We start from the raw sequence: 14,128 nt of genomic DNA, 5'->3' as shown, positions 1-14,128 counted from the left end.
ACTAGACTAGCCTTTGATCACATGCGTGATATAAGGAATTGCTGGGTTTTATTATATTTTTGAAGTATTTTTGAGGGTCCAGGGAACTAGTAAAACATTACCTGCCAGTCAGTCTGGTAGATCTTGATGTCTTCAGTACGTAGTTATTTCCAGTCTTCTTCCACAGAGGCCTGCAGGAGTGCTGGAAAATGTGTAAGTGTTTAGGGGTCGAAGGTTTGCCACCTTGTGCACAGTTACTGTGCTTCGTACCTGCATCCTTGGTCACCACTGCAAAATAGAAGTCTTTTCTCAGCTTGTGTTCTGGTGTTGCTTGATGGGAATGCTCTGGCATTTTTATTTAGGCAGGATAGTTCTTTGTGTGGGACTTTCTCAGGGACTGCAGTCATACACCTCGGGCTCTTGCCCACAAAATGCCAGTCACTGTGACTGCACAGAATTCCCTTATACTTTTCCAAATGTGCCACTACTGATTGTCTCCTGTACAGTGGACACCTCCTTAACAGACAGGATTGGATCGGATAATTGGTTAATTGAAAGTTGGCTCATGTAAGGCTTATTAAAAAAAGATCCATACATAACATTTTATTTTAACTTAAAACAACTGAAGGTACATCTTTCACTCGTTTTTTAAAAATATAGAACCAGAGTCTTTGATTTATATCTAGTCGATGTTTCTGTCATTTTCCCTTTGACAGTCATAATGCATCTTCTGTGTTTCCAGCCTTTTAAAAGTGGGGACAAGAACATAAAGACCTGTCTCAACCATTCTAAGTGCAAAATCTCTCTAGATTTGTACATTTCTCTCCCCAGAATTTAGTAGCTATCTCGCCCACACCTAATTTCATGTTGTTGTTTTTTAAGTGACTCACCTTATTGAATTTCTCCAAAACATTCACATAATGTTCATTGAAATCATGCATCCTTTTTGCTGTCATATTTATTGGTGTATGTAACATTCAATTAAGTTATCTAATTATACTAACAAGTACAGTTGACATAGATTTGGGTCACCTGTGCTGGTCACCTGCCAGCTGTGAATGTGCTGTGGGCATTAGTACCTTAGAGGAACTGGAGTGCACGTCACTCTAGCTTGTGGTTTAATAAAGCCAGTTCAGGAACCTCTTCTATACTTCTAGCTGATACACTGCTTTGTGTCCTCACCCCGACTTGACCTCTATTTTTGCCTCCTACCCCTGTTCCCAGTACCTTCTGGATCACCTCTCTTCCTGCTTTGTTCCATTAGACAGCCTCTCTGCTGTATCCTTAAGTTCTCTGTTTTGACGACCCTCATGCGTTCTCCTCTTGGCAGCCACAGTGATCTTCTTAAGGTGTCAGTCTGATCACGTCACTTCTTTGCTAAAGACTTTTCATTTTCACTGAGGTAAGGTCCCCCAAATGCTATAACATAGCCAGTAAGGACCTTTGTAATACAGCCTCATTCGCTTCTCCAGCCTCATCTCTTAGCTCTCACCCCTTCATTTGCAGTTCTAGCCATACTCAGTTACTTTGAGCTTTTCTAAATACAGTGAATTCCCTCGTTTGTAAGCTTTGCCTTTGCTCTTCCTATTTCTGCAACATTCTTCTGGCTCCCCTTACCCCCATATGCCTTATTTATTATTCTCATTACTCCTCCCCAGAGTCCCACCTAACGGAACTGGCAAGATGCCCCCTTAGGTTGCATTGGTAAAGCACGTGGTGCATCAGGACTGCCTCCTTACTGGTGTTCCCCACTTTACAGTAGTGTCCTTGAGGGTAGAGACTGTCATCTTCATAGTTCTGTTCTCGCTGCTTCTTGTGGTAGGGCCTTCAAATATCTATTGGAAGCATGAGTGACAAATAAGTGAGCTAAACAGAGAGAATAAGAAAAAGAAAAGAGGCTAAAGGCTCCTTTTCTAACGATGACTTGGGGAATGGAATTAGAGTGAAGGGTCTTTTTCTTCATTTAAAATGTTAATGCCCTTTGTCTTGCTGTCCTCCAAAAATAGCAGGAAGCTTCATTGAGCTTTCTTTTTTTCTGATTATTTTTATTTTCCTAATTTTATACATTTTTACTCTATCAAACCTACTTTAAAAATTTTAGTAGGGTGTTTATAAAATATAAAATACACTGTTAGAACAGTGTTGTATCTAGAAAAAAAACGAAAGAATGAGAGAATTGCCTTTATTCGACAGATAGGAATTTTTAGCTGTATTCATTTTTCTTTGCCATATTTTACTCCTTTAAGCTTCTAATGTATTCAGTTTGCTTAGAGATGGATGCCCTACTAAAAAATCTGTTCTTGGAAGATTATCCAAAAAAATATTTTTGAGAGATATTTGGAGGATTGAACAGATGAAAAAGGGTAAGACAAACTGTTGGAAGTTACTTGAAAGGAAATAATGGAGGGGCACCTGCGTGGCTCAGTCGGTTAAGCGTCCAACTCTTGATTCCAGCTCAGGGCATGATCTCACAGTTTGTGAGATCAAGTCCACGTTGGGCTCTGCACTGACAGTGCAGAGACTGGGATTCTCTCTCTTCCTCTCTCTCGGCCCCTCCCCCACTTGTGTTTTCTCTCTCTCTCTCTCAAAATAAATAAACATTTAAAAAAAAATAATTGAGATGTAAGTTAGATGACAGTGAGAACTGAGATGTGAGGCTTAGCAAAGGGGTGAGCTTCAAAAATGAAGACAAAACTATGTCTTTATTGCATTTTATGTAGGTATTTCATCTTCACATCTTTCTGGGCATATAAGATCTATTATGTCTATGGCTTCATGATGCTGGTGCTGGTCATCCTGTGCATTGTGACCGTCTGTGTGACCATCGTGTGCACATACTTTCTACTAAATGCAGAGGATTACAGGTGGTAAGTACTTCTATCTGGGAAGAACCTCAGGGGCCGATAATATTTTTAAATAAGATGCCGTCTGACGTGTATCAGGTAGAGTAAGAGATCTGTATAGAAATTTTGCTACCTAAGATAGTATAAGAAATTTTCATGTAAAAATGATGAAGATTTTAGAGGAAAAGTAGTATTAGCCAAAAAAAGTTTTTGTGCTCATAATGGTCACTCTTTTACTTATTTTCACAAAGTACTTGATGTGGAAAGAACATTATGAGGAAGCATTGCTCTATTTTAAACAAAAGAAGACAGTTCTGAAAGGAAGTGGTTTATTTAAGGTCATTTATAATAGGGAATCTGACAGAATTCAGAGTCTCTCCCATTTCTTAGGCTTTCTCCTTGATGATATATTTAAATGCCATCTATATGCATTTGTTTTTAAACATACAGAATTTTAGAGAATGTTCTTATAAGATTCTTTGCTTTAAAATCTGTTTCAGTGCCATTCATTCAAAAGAGTCACCTTTTTTTTCAGGCAATGGACAAGTTTTCTCTCTGCTGCATCAACTGCAATCTATGTTTACATGTATTCCTTTTACTACTATTTTTTCAAAACAAAGTAAGTGGAGACATTTTCTCATTTTGTGTTTAGGAAACTAAAGCTGTCGTTTAAATACTAGAATGTAAGAACAAAAGGTCGGGTATAGGGAGTATAGTCAATGGTATTGTAATAACGTCGTGTGGTAACAGATGGTAGCCATACTTGTGAACACAGGATAACGCGTGAACTTGTTGAATCACTGTGTGTACGCCTGCAACTAATGTAACATTGTGTGTCAACTAACTATACTTCAACTTAAAAACAATTAAATAAGTAGTAGAATTTAAGGTCCTGTGTTGAAAGTAAAGGTGGATATACTATATATATGTTTTTTGTTTCATTTTAGGATGTATGGCTTATTTCAGACATCGTTTTACTTTGGATATATGGCGGTATTTAGCACAGCCTTGGGGATAATGTGTGGTAAGTTCTGAAGTTTTTGCAATATCATGAGTAAATTTTTGAGATTTTTAGAATCAGAAAAATGCAGTAATTGGATATTAAGAAATTACATTCTTCTGCTTGATCAGGAACAACAAAGTAGACTCAAGAATCTGATTTCAGCCCTTTTGACTATTCCTAAAAAACTTGTCACCGATTCCCTTTTGACTATTCCTCAAAAATTCATCATTGATTATTTTTTGATATTTTATTCCTAATAATTCTGTATAGCACTGTTTTCTGTACCACAGTTTCTCGTTCACATTGAAGTTTGGTATTTTTTTAACTTAGGCTCATTGGAAAAGATTATGACGTAAACACATTAAGGTGTTGACTGAATGTTTGGAAGTTTCTAGGACCATTCATGGAGATACAGGGTCCAGGAGGTAGTATCTGGGTTATAAGTACACAGCTTGGGAGCCTGCAGACTAGGCTTAAGTTCTGGCTGTGCCAGGTATGTTCTGTACCTTGATCCAATTCTGCAAGCTCTCCAAACTGTGTAAAATGAGGGTAATACCACTGTTTTTTGGGTCTGTCACAATCTTCCATTAAATAGAAGAAGTAATAGTTATTACCATATGATAGAGTCTCTAGCATGTGTGAAATAGCTGTAGAAAATAAAGAACTTTTGGAAGTAGCATGATAAATAGAAAAGTAATGGACTTGAGAGCCTGAGAGACCCAGATGAGTTCTCCATGCTGCTTTTTTTGTGGCCAGGGGAAGTCATATGGAGGTCTGTAAATCTCATGTTCTCATTGGTGAAAGGGGCATATCTTTCAGAGTAGTTATCTGTAATAGTATCATGTGTAAAGCACAAGTGTAATGCAGGTCTGCTATCAAGTATTAAGAGATAACCTGTTATGTTCGAGACACGGCAGGGAGTGGGAAGAGCTGGGGCTTTCGGGGGTCAGTCCTAGGTGCAAATCCTGGTGCCCCTTCTTAATACCCATGTTACTCTGAACAAATTATTTAACCTTTCTTCCTCAGTGTTTTCATTTGCAAAACAAAAGCAACACCTACCTCAAAGGGTTGTGATGAGGATTCAGTGATTAGATGTGGGTAAACAGGTCGATGAGACTGATGCTCAGTGAGTGGTGGCTGCTGTGGTTACTATATTGACAAGAGCTAAAAATCCTTGGGCTTCCTTCTGTTCTGGGATTGTGTCTCTGCTTCTGTAGTTTGTTCAAGCTTCTACATGTTGTGTTTTGACCTCCAAACAATTTCATGAATAGTGGTACCTTAAGGAAAACGCATACAAGTAACTTACTTTTTTTCTGGTTCAGGTTTTCACTTGATAAATGAGGCTAATTCCCTACTTACCTCATAAGGAATGATGCCAGGCTTAAGGACTAATCACTGTGGAAACATTTCCAGATAGTTTATAATTCATACCCTTCTCCTTTCTCTTTTATTTGCCATTGACTTTTGGTAATTCCACCCTTAGCTATAGAGTAAGCAATAGAATAAGGAAGATATGATAATCTTGTTAAAAGCTAGGTTCTGGTATGACATTTGTGGACCTCTGGTGTGCCAAGATTGCTTTCTTCCTCCGTCAAAAGAATCCATTCCAAAGATGGGTGGTTAACAGAGGCAGGGGGATTAGGGGCATGGGCAAAATGGGTGGGGGTGGTCAAAAGGTACAGACTTTCAGTTATAAGATGAGTAAGTTCTGGGCATGTATGGTGACTAAAGTTAACAATCCTGTCGTGTATTTTTGAAAGGTGCCAAGAGATTAGATCTTAAAAACTCTCATCACAAAAAAATCATAATTATGTGAGGTGATGGATGTTAATCAAATTTATTGTGGAGGTGGGGCGCCTGGGTGGCTCAGTCGGTTAAGCATCCGACTTTGGCTCAGGTCACGATCTCATGATTTGTGGGTTCCAAGTCCTGCACTGGGCTCTGTGCTAACAGCTCAGAGCCTGGAGCCTGCTTTGGATTCTCTGTCTCCCTCTCTCTCTGCCCCTCCTCTGCTCACACTTTGTCTCTCTCTCTCAAATAATAAATAAACATGAAAAACATTTAAAAAAATTATTGTGGAGGTTATTTTTTACAACATAGACACATATCAAACCACTACATTATACATCTTGAACGAAAACAAATGTTTTATGTCAACTAAAATCTGTCCCATTTTTTTTTTTTTTTTTTTTTAATTTTTTTTTTTCAACATTTTTTATTTATTTTTGGGACAGAGAGAGACAGAGCATGAACGGGGGAGGGGCAGAGAGAGAGGGAGACACAGAATCGGAAACAGGCTCCAGGCTCCGAGCCATCAGCCCAGAGCCTGACGCGGGGCTCGAACTCACGGACCGTGAGATCGTGACCTGGCTGAAGTCGGACGCTTAACCGACTGCGCCACCCAGGCGCCCCAAATCTGTCCCATTTTTATATAATCATGTACGTGATCATGGACACATGCACACACACACACACAAACACATATGACATTGACTGTAAAGCAGTAAAACTAACTCCACAAGCCAGAAGGAGAGACAGTTCTTTATATTATGGTCACATACTAAAGCTGCTGTGATAACCCTTCCTTGTGATACTTAACTAGTTAACCAACTTTGAGGGAAAGATGACTGAACTGAAAGGAACTGAAGGTTAAAACTAGGTATGTATCACATGGGAACATCCTCGTGTATCTCTAGGCAATCAATCAGAAGTTTCCTTTAGTGTTATTAGCCTGCCTTCTTTCAGAATGTTGTTCCTCAAATCCCTCTTTATTTAATCTGAGATCTTTCTTGATTATCACCAGCATGCACAATTCAGCATTGTGCTCTCCCTCTCTCTCAAAAATACATAAACATTAAAAAAATTAATTAAAAAAAAGAATACATTTAGTATGTAGTTATGGGAAATTTTCAAATATATACAAAAAAGGGACAATTATTTATATATATATAGGGAATCCCCACATACCACCCAACATCAGTAATTATCAACTCATGGCTAGTCTTATCTTACTCATCTTCCCACTTTATCCCCCAAATTCTACAAAATAAATTATCACTATTTTCATTCAGTGATGTGTAGAATCATGGGATTATACAGAGGGTTAAGATTTTTTTTTCTTTCCTCTATATGTGATCTTAGGAAGACCTAGAGAGATAATATCTTGACATTTACAAAGAAAATGAATTTAGCTAGTTTTTTTAGTGCTTTTCCTGTTGAAATTTCATCTTGTTGCTGAAAATCTGGGCACATTTATAGTTCCCTGCTGTTCTGGCAGTGTCCCAGCATTTATTCTTTAATGGGTTTGTGTGCCTTCAGTGCTAATCTGTTTTTTGAGGGGCAGGGGAAGCTGTTCAGATCAGCTGGTTAAAATGTCATCATAATACAAAAATTATATATGTTTATCAAGTTATATTGCTAAAATGCTTTTTTGCAGTCAGTAATTGAAAGAAAAATATTTGTTTTTTTTTAACAGGAGAAAAATGACTTAAAGTAGAAATAATTAGATTGTTATAGTTTTCACATTTTGAGCATAGCATTTTTAGTTTTAAGGAAATTAAGTTTAAAAGTGTATCTCTTCTCAAGACATTTTCTTTTCTAGAGTGCATATTTAGTATCTTCCTTTTTATAAAGTCATATTTTTATAAGTTTATTCTTGAGATACTCGTAAGATTAGGAAAAATGATTCTCTAGGTTGATACTAGTTTGCTTTTAAGCACATCTCTGCTCAGAGGGGAACAATGTTTTATAAGTCTGGAGTATTAGATTTGGTTATTGGACTAGTGTTCTATTATGCCAGTTAAATTTGTGATTTCTAGTTAAACCTTTACAGATTTTTAACGTTTTAAGAATTCAGGTTTATACTTGCAAAAGATATTTTCCCTTACTTTGTAAGGACTTTTCTTTTATAACTATTTCAAAATGAATTATCACTATTTTCAAGTGTACTGTAATTCATATTATAAAATAAATGTCTATTAATTGCATAATTAGTTGGAAATAGGTTTGCTTTGTTACTTGGTGGGTTTTAAGAATGCTTTTAATATAATGGGATGCCTGGGTGGCTCAGTTGGTTAAGCATCTGACTTCGGCTCAGGTCACGATCTCATAGTTTGTGAGTTCGAGCTCCACATCAGGCTCTCTGCTGTCAGTGCAGAGCTCACTTTGGATCCTCTGTCTCCCTCTCTTTCTGCCCTTCCCTGCTTGTGTTCTCCCTCTGTCTCAAAAATAAACATTAAAAAGAATTAATTTCAAAAATAATACATTTAGTATTCAGTTATGGGAAATTTTCAAATATATACAAAAAGAAGGACAATTATGTATGTATATACACATATACACATATATATATACACATACACACACACACATATATATATACACATGTATATAAATGAATTCACTATATATAGTGAATCTCCATGTACCACCTCTCTTGTCTTACTCATATTCCCACTTTATCCCCCTTTTATTCTGATATGAATCTCGGACCATTGAACCATGGTTCTTGGTCCTTTCCTCAGAAAATCCCATCACTTCTTAACTTCCATCAGGTGTCATATGATTTGGGGAACATGTTAAAATGGTTTAAATGACCTAGGATAATATATGCTCAAATTTTAAAAAGACATGCTTTTTTTAAACCATTTAACAAATTTTTGTCCTTATCAAATTATTCTTGCTTTATAAGTGATGTGTTTTAACTCATAGCTATTAATTAGACATGTAATAACTGATAATTCTAAAAATATCACATGAGGTCTAACTTGGTGTATAACAGTATCAGGTGATTTGCAAAACAAATGATACAACTTTAATAAATTCAGAGTGAATACTAACATAAAGATGTAATCTTGAAAAAAGACTAACTTTCCAGAGCAGAGAGCATTTAGTATTTATGAGTGGTGGATACTGCTCTGTATGTATTTACTTCAAAACATCTTCTTTTATCTTTGCAGGAGCAATTGGTTACATGGGAACAAGTGCCTTTGTCCGAAAAATCTATACTAATGTGAAAATTGACTAGAGACCCAAGAAAACTTGGAACTTCGGATCAATTTCTCTTTCATGGGGTGGGACTTGCACAGCAAAAAAAGCGCAAGAAGAGATTTGGGCTTTCACACTGGGTACTTTGTGGGTCTCTCTTTCGTGGATGGCTTAACGTAACATCTGTTTCCATTGATCCTAGGTTCTTACTGACTGCTTTCTCCAACTGTTCACAGCAAATGCTTGGATTTTATGCAGTAGGCATTACTACAGTACATGGCTAATCTTCCCAAAAACTAGCTTATTAAAGATGAAATAGACCAGCTCTCTTCAGTGAAGAGGACAAATAGTTTATTTAAAGCATTTGTTCCAATAAAATAAATAGAGGGAAACTTGGATGCTAAAATTACATGAATAGAATCTTCCTGGCACTTAGTGTTTCTACATTATTGAAAAATGATGTTCCAGAAAGATTACTCTTTTCTCTTATTTTTACTGTCATCGTCAACCTGTTGTGGGACATTTTTATATATTGAATCTGGGTTCTTTTTTGACCTGTTTTTTTTTCCCCTCAATTCAACTGCATCATTTTTTTTAAAAGAGAAAATTAAGAAATATTAAATCCTGCATGTAATATATCTGCTGTCATCTTAGTTGGACCAACTTCCCATTTATTTATCTTAAAACTTCAGTTCATTCTTAATTCCATCCAAAGAAGATACAGTCTGAAGATAGAGGTGTACTCTCTACAATGCAATTTACTGTACAGTTAGAAAGCAAAGTGTTAAATGGAGAAGATATTTGTTTTTATTAAACATTTTGAGATTTAGATAAACTACATTTTAACTGAATGTCTAAAGTGATTATCTTTTTCCTTCCCCCAGGTTAGTCTTACATCTTTTTTGGGTTTGAATGAAGGTTTTACATAAGAAATTATTAAAAACAAGGGGGGTGGGTAATAAATGTATATAACATTAAATAATGTATCGTAGGTGTAGATTCTCAAATGCATTTGGATGTACAGATTGACTACGGAGTACTTTTTTCTGATGATGATTGGTGTAGAAATGTGTGAATTTGGGTGGCTTTTTACATCTTGCCTACCACTGCATGAAACATTGGGGTTCCTTCAAAATGTGTGTGTCATACTTCCTTTGGGAGGGGGGATTGTTTTCTTCTGTTTCTTTTCTGAGACTCCTACAGGAGCTAAATTTGTAATTTAGAAACATTTAATTTTGTTAATCCTGTCTGGGGCACTTAAGTAACATCTAAAGCATTACTGCTTTAGAATGTTAAAATAAACTTTCCTGACCAAATTGTTTTGTGAAAATAGATGTGTTTGCAATTTGAAGATATCTTTTCAAAAGGCAATATTACTGAATGCAATTTTTTAATACACTGTAAGCTATGCTTTTCTAATACAGGAGACCCACAGTTTAAAATCCCCAAACTTGCTTACATCTAGATCATCCAGTATAGTCATAAAGTAAATCATAAGCCCTTTGAATTAAATTGTGGCACAAAAATCGGTTCAGGTTGATGTACTGTGTAAAGTGAGTATGGGGTAAAAGTGGTTAGCTTACTATTGGATGAGCAAATAAAGGTTACAGTTTTCTAAGAGAATTGATTTTAATTTTGAATACATCTTTCTGGAACTATCCATAATGTGAAGTTTTCCTAGAACCATTGAGTTTCTAGTTTAATAGTTTGCTATGCAAATGACCACCTAAAACAATACTGTATATTGGTATTTTTAGAAAGACTCAAAACCGCTGTATTTAAACTTTAATGTGAAACTCATGCCATTTATAGTTACATAAGATGTTTTCATTACAAAATATTTCTATAAATTGACTCTGCATCCTATAATGTGGTATGTAAGGACTATAAAGAGTGAAAAGTTTGATTTCTTACGTTTACATATGGCTGACCTGAACAAACAGGAATTTGATCAGAGGCTGTAGGTAAATCCTTCTTCAAGCCAAAATGTTATATTAAATACACTCTACCGGTTCTTCCATTTTCTCTTCCTTCTCACCTGCCTTGAAGATCTTATAAGAAAAGAAACTGAAAGTCAGTATTTAATGGCTTATGTAAGTTTTTACTACATGTACAGTACTTACAACAATGTATAGTCTTATCTGATGGCATATAAATTGGACAGCAAGCTTTTGTCTTAATAAAATGAAATTTGTTTCTCATGAATCTTGCAGGTAAGATGTAGGGATTTAAGAAAATGAGTGCTTTAGCTGCTTTCAGGTATACCAATTCTTTTTACTAAATTGAGCCCTATTTCAAGTTCTTTGGAATCTTCAGTGAAAAATAATTTTCTAATTTCTAAATATATTAAGAATGTCATTAAAAGGAATATGAATTGCCTTGAAAGTCCTTTAGAAAATTTGTTTTGGTTTATGCCTTCATGGAGGGGCTGGCTATATGTTTGTCTTGAAGAAGATGTAATCCATAAACAGTTTAGCTCCCTAGCTCTTGGTTATAGAGTAGTGAAATAGAATATTATTTAAGTTAATTAAAGGGTGAGGTTCTTACACTCCATTAATGCTGTGTATCTGTCTTTCATTTGTTTGCTCAACACTTTGAACACTATCAAAATCTAAGGGTGAACTTTTCTCCTTGTATCTATAAGCATGCTTCTGAAATTTAGCTACAGTGGTAATTAACATCATTATTCATCTATCCTTATATAAGGCCAGGATAAGGTGGAAATAGAACAGTTGGAGGTATGGTAAAGTATTCTTTGGTATATCCTGTTGGGCTCCTAAATTGTACTGTGTTTGACAAATCAAGCCCCATCCTCTTAGAATTTATTATACTGTGATTGATATCTCAACTTAGTGAATGGTACCATTGGGTGTTTTCCATTGGCAGTGGTTACAAAAGGTGGTTGCTGCAAATTCCAGTTCTTCCAAACTCCCATTTTATTTAGGGTTTAGCCACAGATTATATTCAGTTTGTTAAAGGTTTTGTTTCCTAAATGTTTACTAGCCACCTTATGCCAAATGTCTTGCAAATAATATTCCTTTAAGATTTCTTGGATTTTTACAAATGTTAAAAAGAAAATAAATGTATTAATGTAATTTGTTCAGAAAAAGCTACATACTGAAGGGCTTCTGTATATGAATTCTAGGAAAGAAAAACCTATTTGTAATTTATACCCTGCAGTTCCATCTGGGTTTTAAGTTTAGATTTCAGCATGTCTTAGTGCTTCAGTCTATTGATTTATGGGAACATGTAATAAATAGGAGCAGTGACGTATGAAAATGCAAGTATTCATTAATGTTTTGTATCTTCCTAAAAATTCCATGGTTATGAAGCTGTATTTTCACAATCAAGATGTTAAATAGATGGGAGAAGTGAAAATTTATAAAGATTGTTTGGAAGTGTGTCCAGAAATAGATGAGATTTAGAGGTAAGGTAGATCAGAAAACGAACATAGAGCTGTAGAAATTTTGTAAGATTTAAATGCAGCGTGAGGACTAACTCTAGTTCTCTCTTACGAGCGTCTTCTGAGAGCCGTCTGATTTGACAGTCTTATGGGAGCTGTAGATGGAATTGTGCAAGGACAAAAGTAAAACTTAAGTTCTTATTTTACTGTATCAGGAAATGGGAATAGAGGAACTGTCATGGAAGCGGCTTATGTATGAGTATAGGTGAGCTGGGCATGCAGGTAATTGACAAGGCAGAGTTTTGTGTATTTACCCCAGTTCCTCAGTTTAGGTCATTTGAAAGTAAGATCTTAAGGCAAGGAACAAAGAACATGGAATTCTGTTTTGAAGGATAACAGTATATGCGGAAAAGCAGTCCCACTTGGGCTTTTCATCTGTGTTACATTTGAAGCTATAAATCCCCGCAGAACACGGATAGTACCAGTTGGAAGGAAACAGTTATTGCTTGATGATTACTTCCATTTTGTACACACCTTTGGTTTGTGTAGGTTATATTCCAACTGGCTTTTTAGTACTAGATACCCAGTATATACTGTATCAAATACATTTGAGGTTCTAATCTAGTCTGTTAATCTAACTGAAGTTGAATTTTTAAAATAATAAAAAGTTAAATGTATTTTCCTTGGATGCTTTATTTCTTTCCTTCTTGAAACAAGTGAACCAAACATAGAGGATAACTCATTATTATCGGTATGGATATAAAGGGTTACTGATAGCCTTCCACAAACAGGAGTCAGCAAACTTTTGCTGTAAAGGGCAGATAGGAAATATGGAGGCTTTGAGAGCCAGACGCAACTACTCTACCTTTGTAGCACAACAGCCATAGTAGGCAGTCCATAAACCAATGAGCACGGCTGTTTTCCGGTATGACAATAAAAACAGCCAGTGGGCCACAGTTTGCTCACCCCTGAAATGAAGGATTTAAGATTTGATTTTTCTCCCAACTTCTTATTTTGAAAAAGAAACTAAATGTACAGAAAGTCGAAAGAATGGTACAATAAATAAGGTCATTTAAAAATTATTTTTCTTTTATTATCATTCTTTTGACTTCTGGATACAAGCTGTGACTCCTACACTCAAACCCCACTACTCCCATGCCTGTCATTCTCCCGATGGATAATAAATGGTCTAGTCAAAGCATTGTCACATATGTTCCCTCACAACCATTCTGTGAAGCTGATAGGGTAGACCACTACGTATTATAGAAAAAAAGCTAGAACAGCTAAAGAGTGTGTTGTTTTAGGCCTGAAGTAATCAAGATCATGGTCCTGTTGTCTTGGCCGCTGTCACTGTAAAATGGGGACATTACCTTTCCAGTCTGTGGAGCAGATAATTTAGGAAGACATCATGTTGAAAATGAGTGTTCTCTACCAAGGAAGAGGTTATTTTTGTTGTGCTACATCAAAATCAGGTTAATTTCTCCAGGTCAATTTTACTTCTGTTTTTCATCTCCAGCTTTAGTTATTTAAATCCTTGTCAACATTCTTGGTTCTCTCCTCCCCCTGATTTTATTAGCTACCTCAGTCAATATGTGTACTTGACAAATTCCTGTTAGCCAAATAGTTGAAGTTGGTACAAATTTGGATTCCTTTTGATCACTAATGAACACTTTGTGGTTGGAAAATTAGGAGGATAAAGGAATCTTATACAGCCAGCTTCTGCATTTCAAAGTGAGAACTTTTATTAAAGTTAATTTACAGTTTAACAGTGGAAAAAGGGGGAGTGTGCCTACAGTGGGACATGTGGAGTCAGTGGTGATACAGTCTAAACATTTTAAATTGTTTTCAAAGCTTTGCATGTTTAAGGTGATAACAGGTTCAGATTTACAAAATGGAGGAGACAGTTGTAGGGAG

The 14,128-nt window shown here is 36.0% G+C and overlaps 1 protein-coding gene across 1 annotated transcript in view; it reads left to right on the top strand.

Moving 5' to 3' along the window:
• The window catches only part of TM9SF3 (transmembrane 9 superfamily member 3), a 69,586-nt gene extending 56,695 nt beyond the window's left edge, over positions 1-12,891 (top strand). The window contains exons 12-15 of the mRNA XM_049646456.1: positions 2,700-2,846; positions 3,358-3,441; positions 3,770-3,846; positions 8,784-12,891. Coding sequence (XP_049502413.1) covers positions 2,700-2,846; positions 3,358-3,441; positions 3,770-3,846; positions 8,784-8,851 — 376 coding nt within the window. The 3' untranslated portion in view covers positions 8,852-12,891. The remainder of the gene's footprint in view (positions 1-2,699; positions 2,847-3,357; positions 3,442-3,769; positions 3,847-8,783) is intronic.
• The last annotated feature ends 1,237 nt before the right edge of the window (positions 12,892-14,128 follow it).

Source organism: Panthera uncia, chromosome D2 (assembly GCF_023721935.1).
Source record: "Panthera uncia isolate 11264 chromosome D2, Puncia_PCG_1.0, whole genome shotgun sequence".
Classification (NCBI taxonomy): Eukaryota; Metazoa; Chordata; class Mammalia; order Carnivora; family Felidae; genus Panthera; species Panthera uncia.
This window is presented reverse-complemented; position numbering and strand designations above follow the sequence as displayed.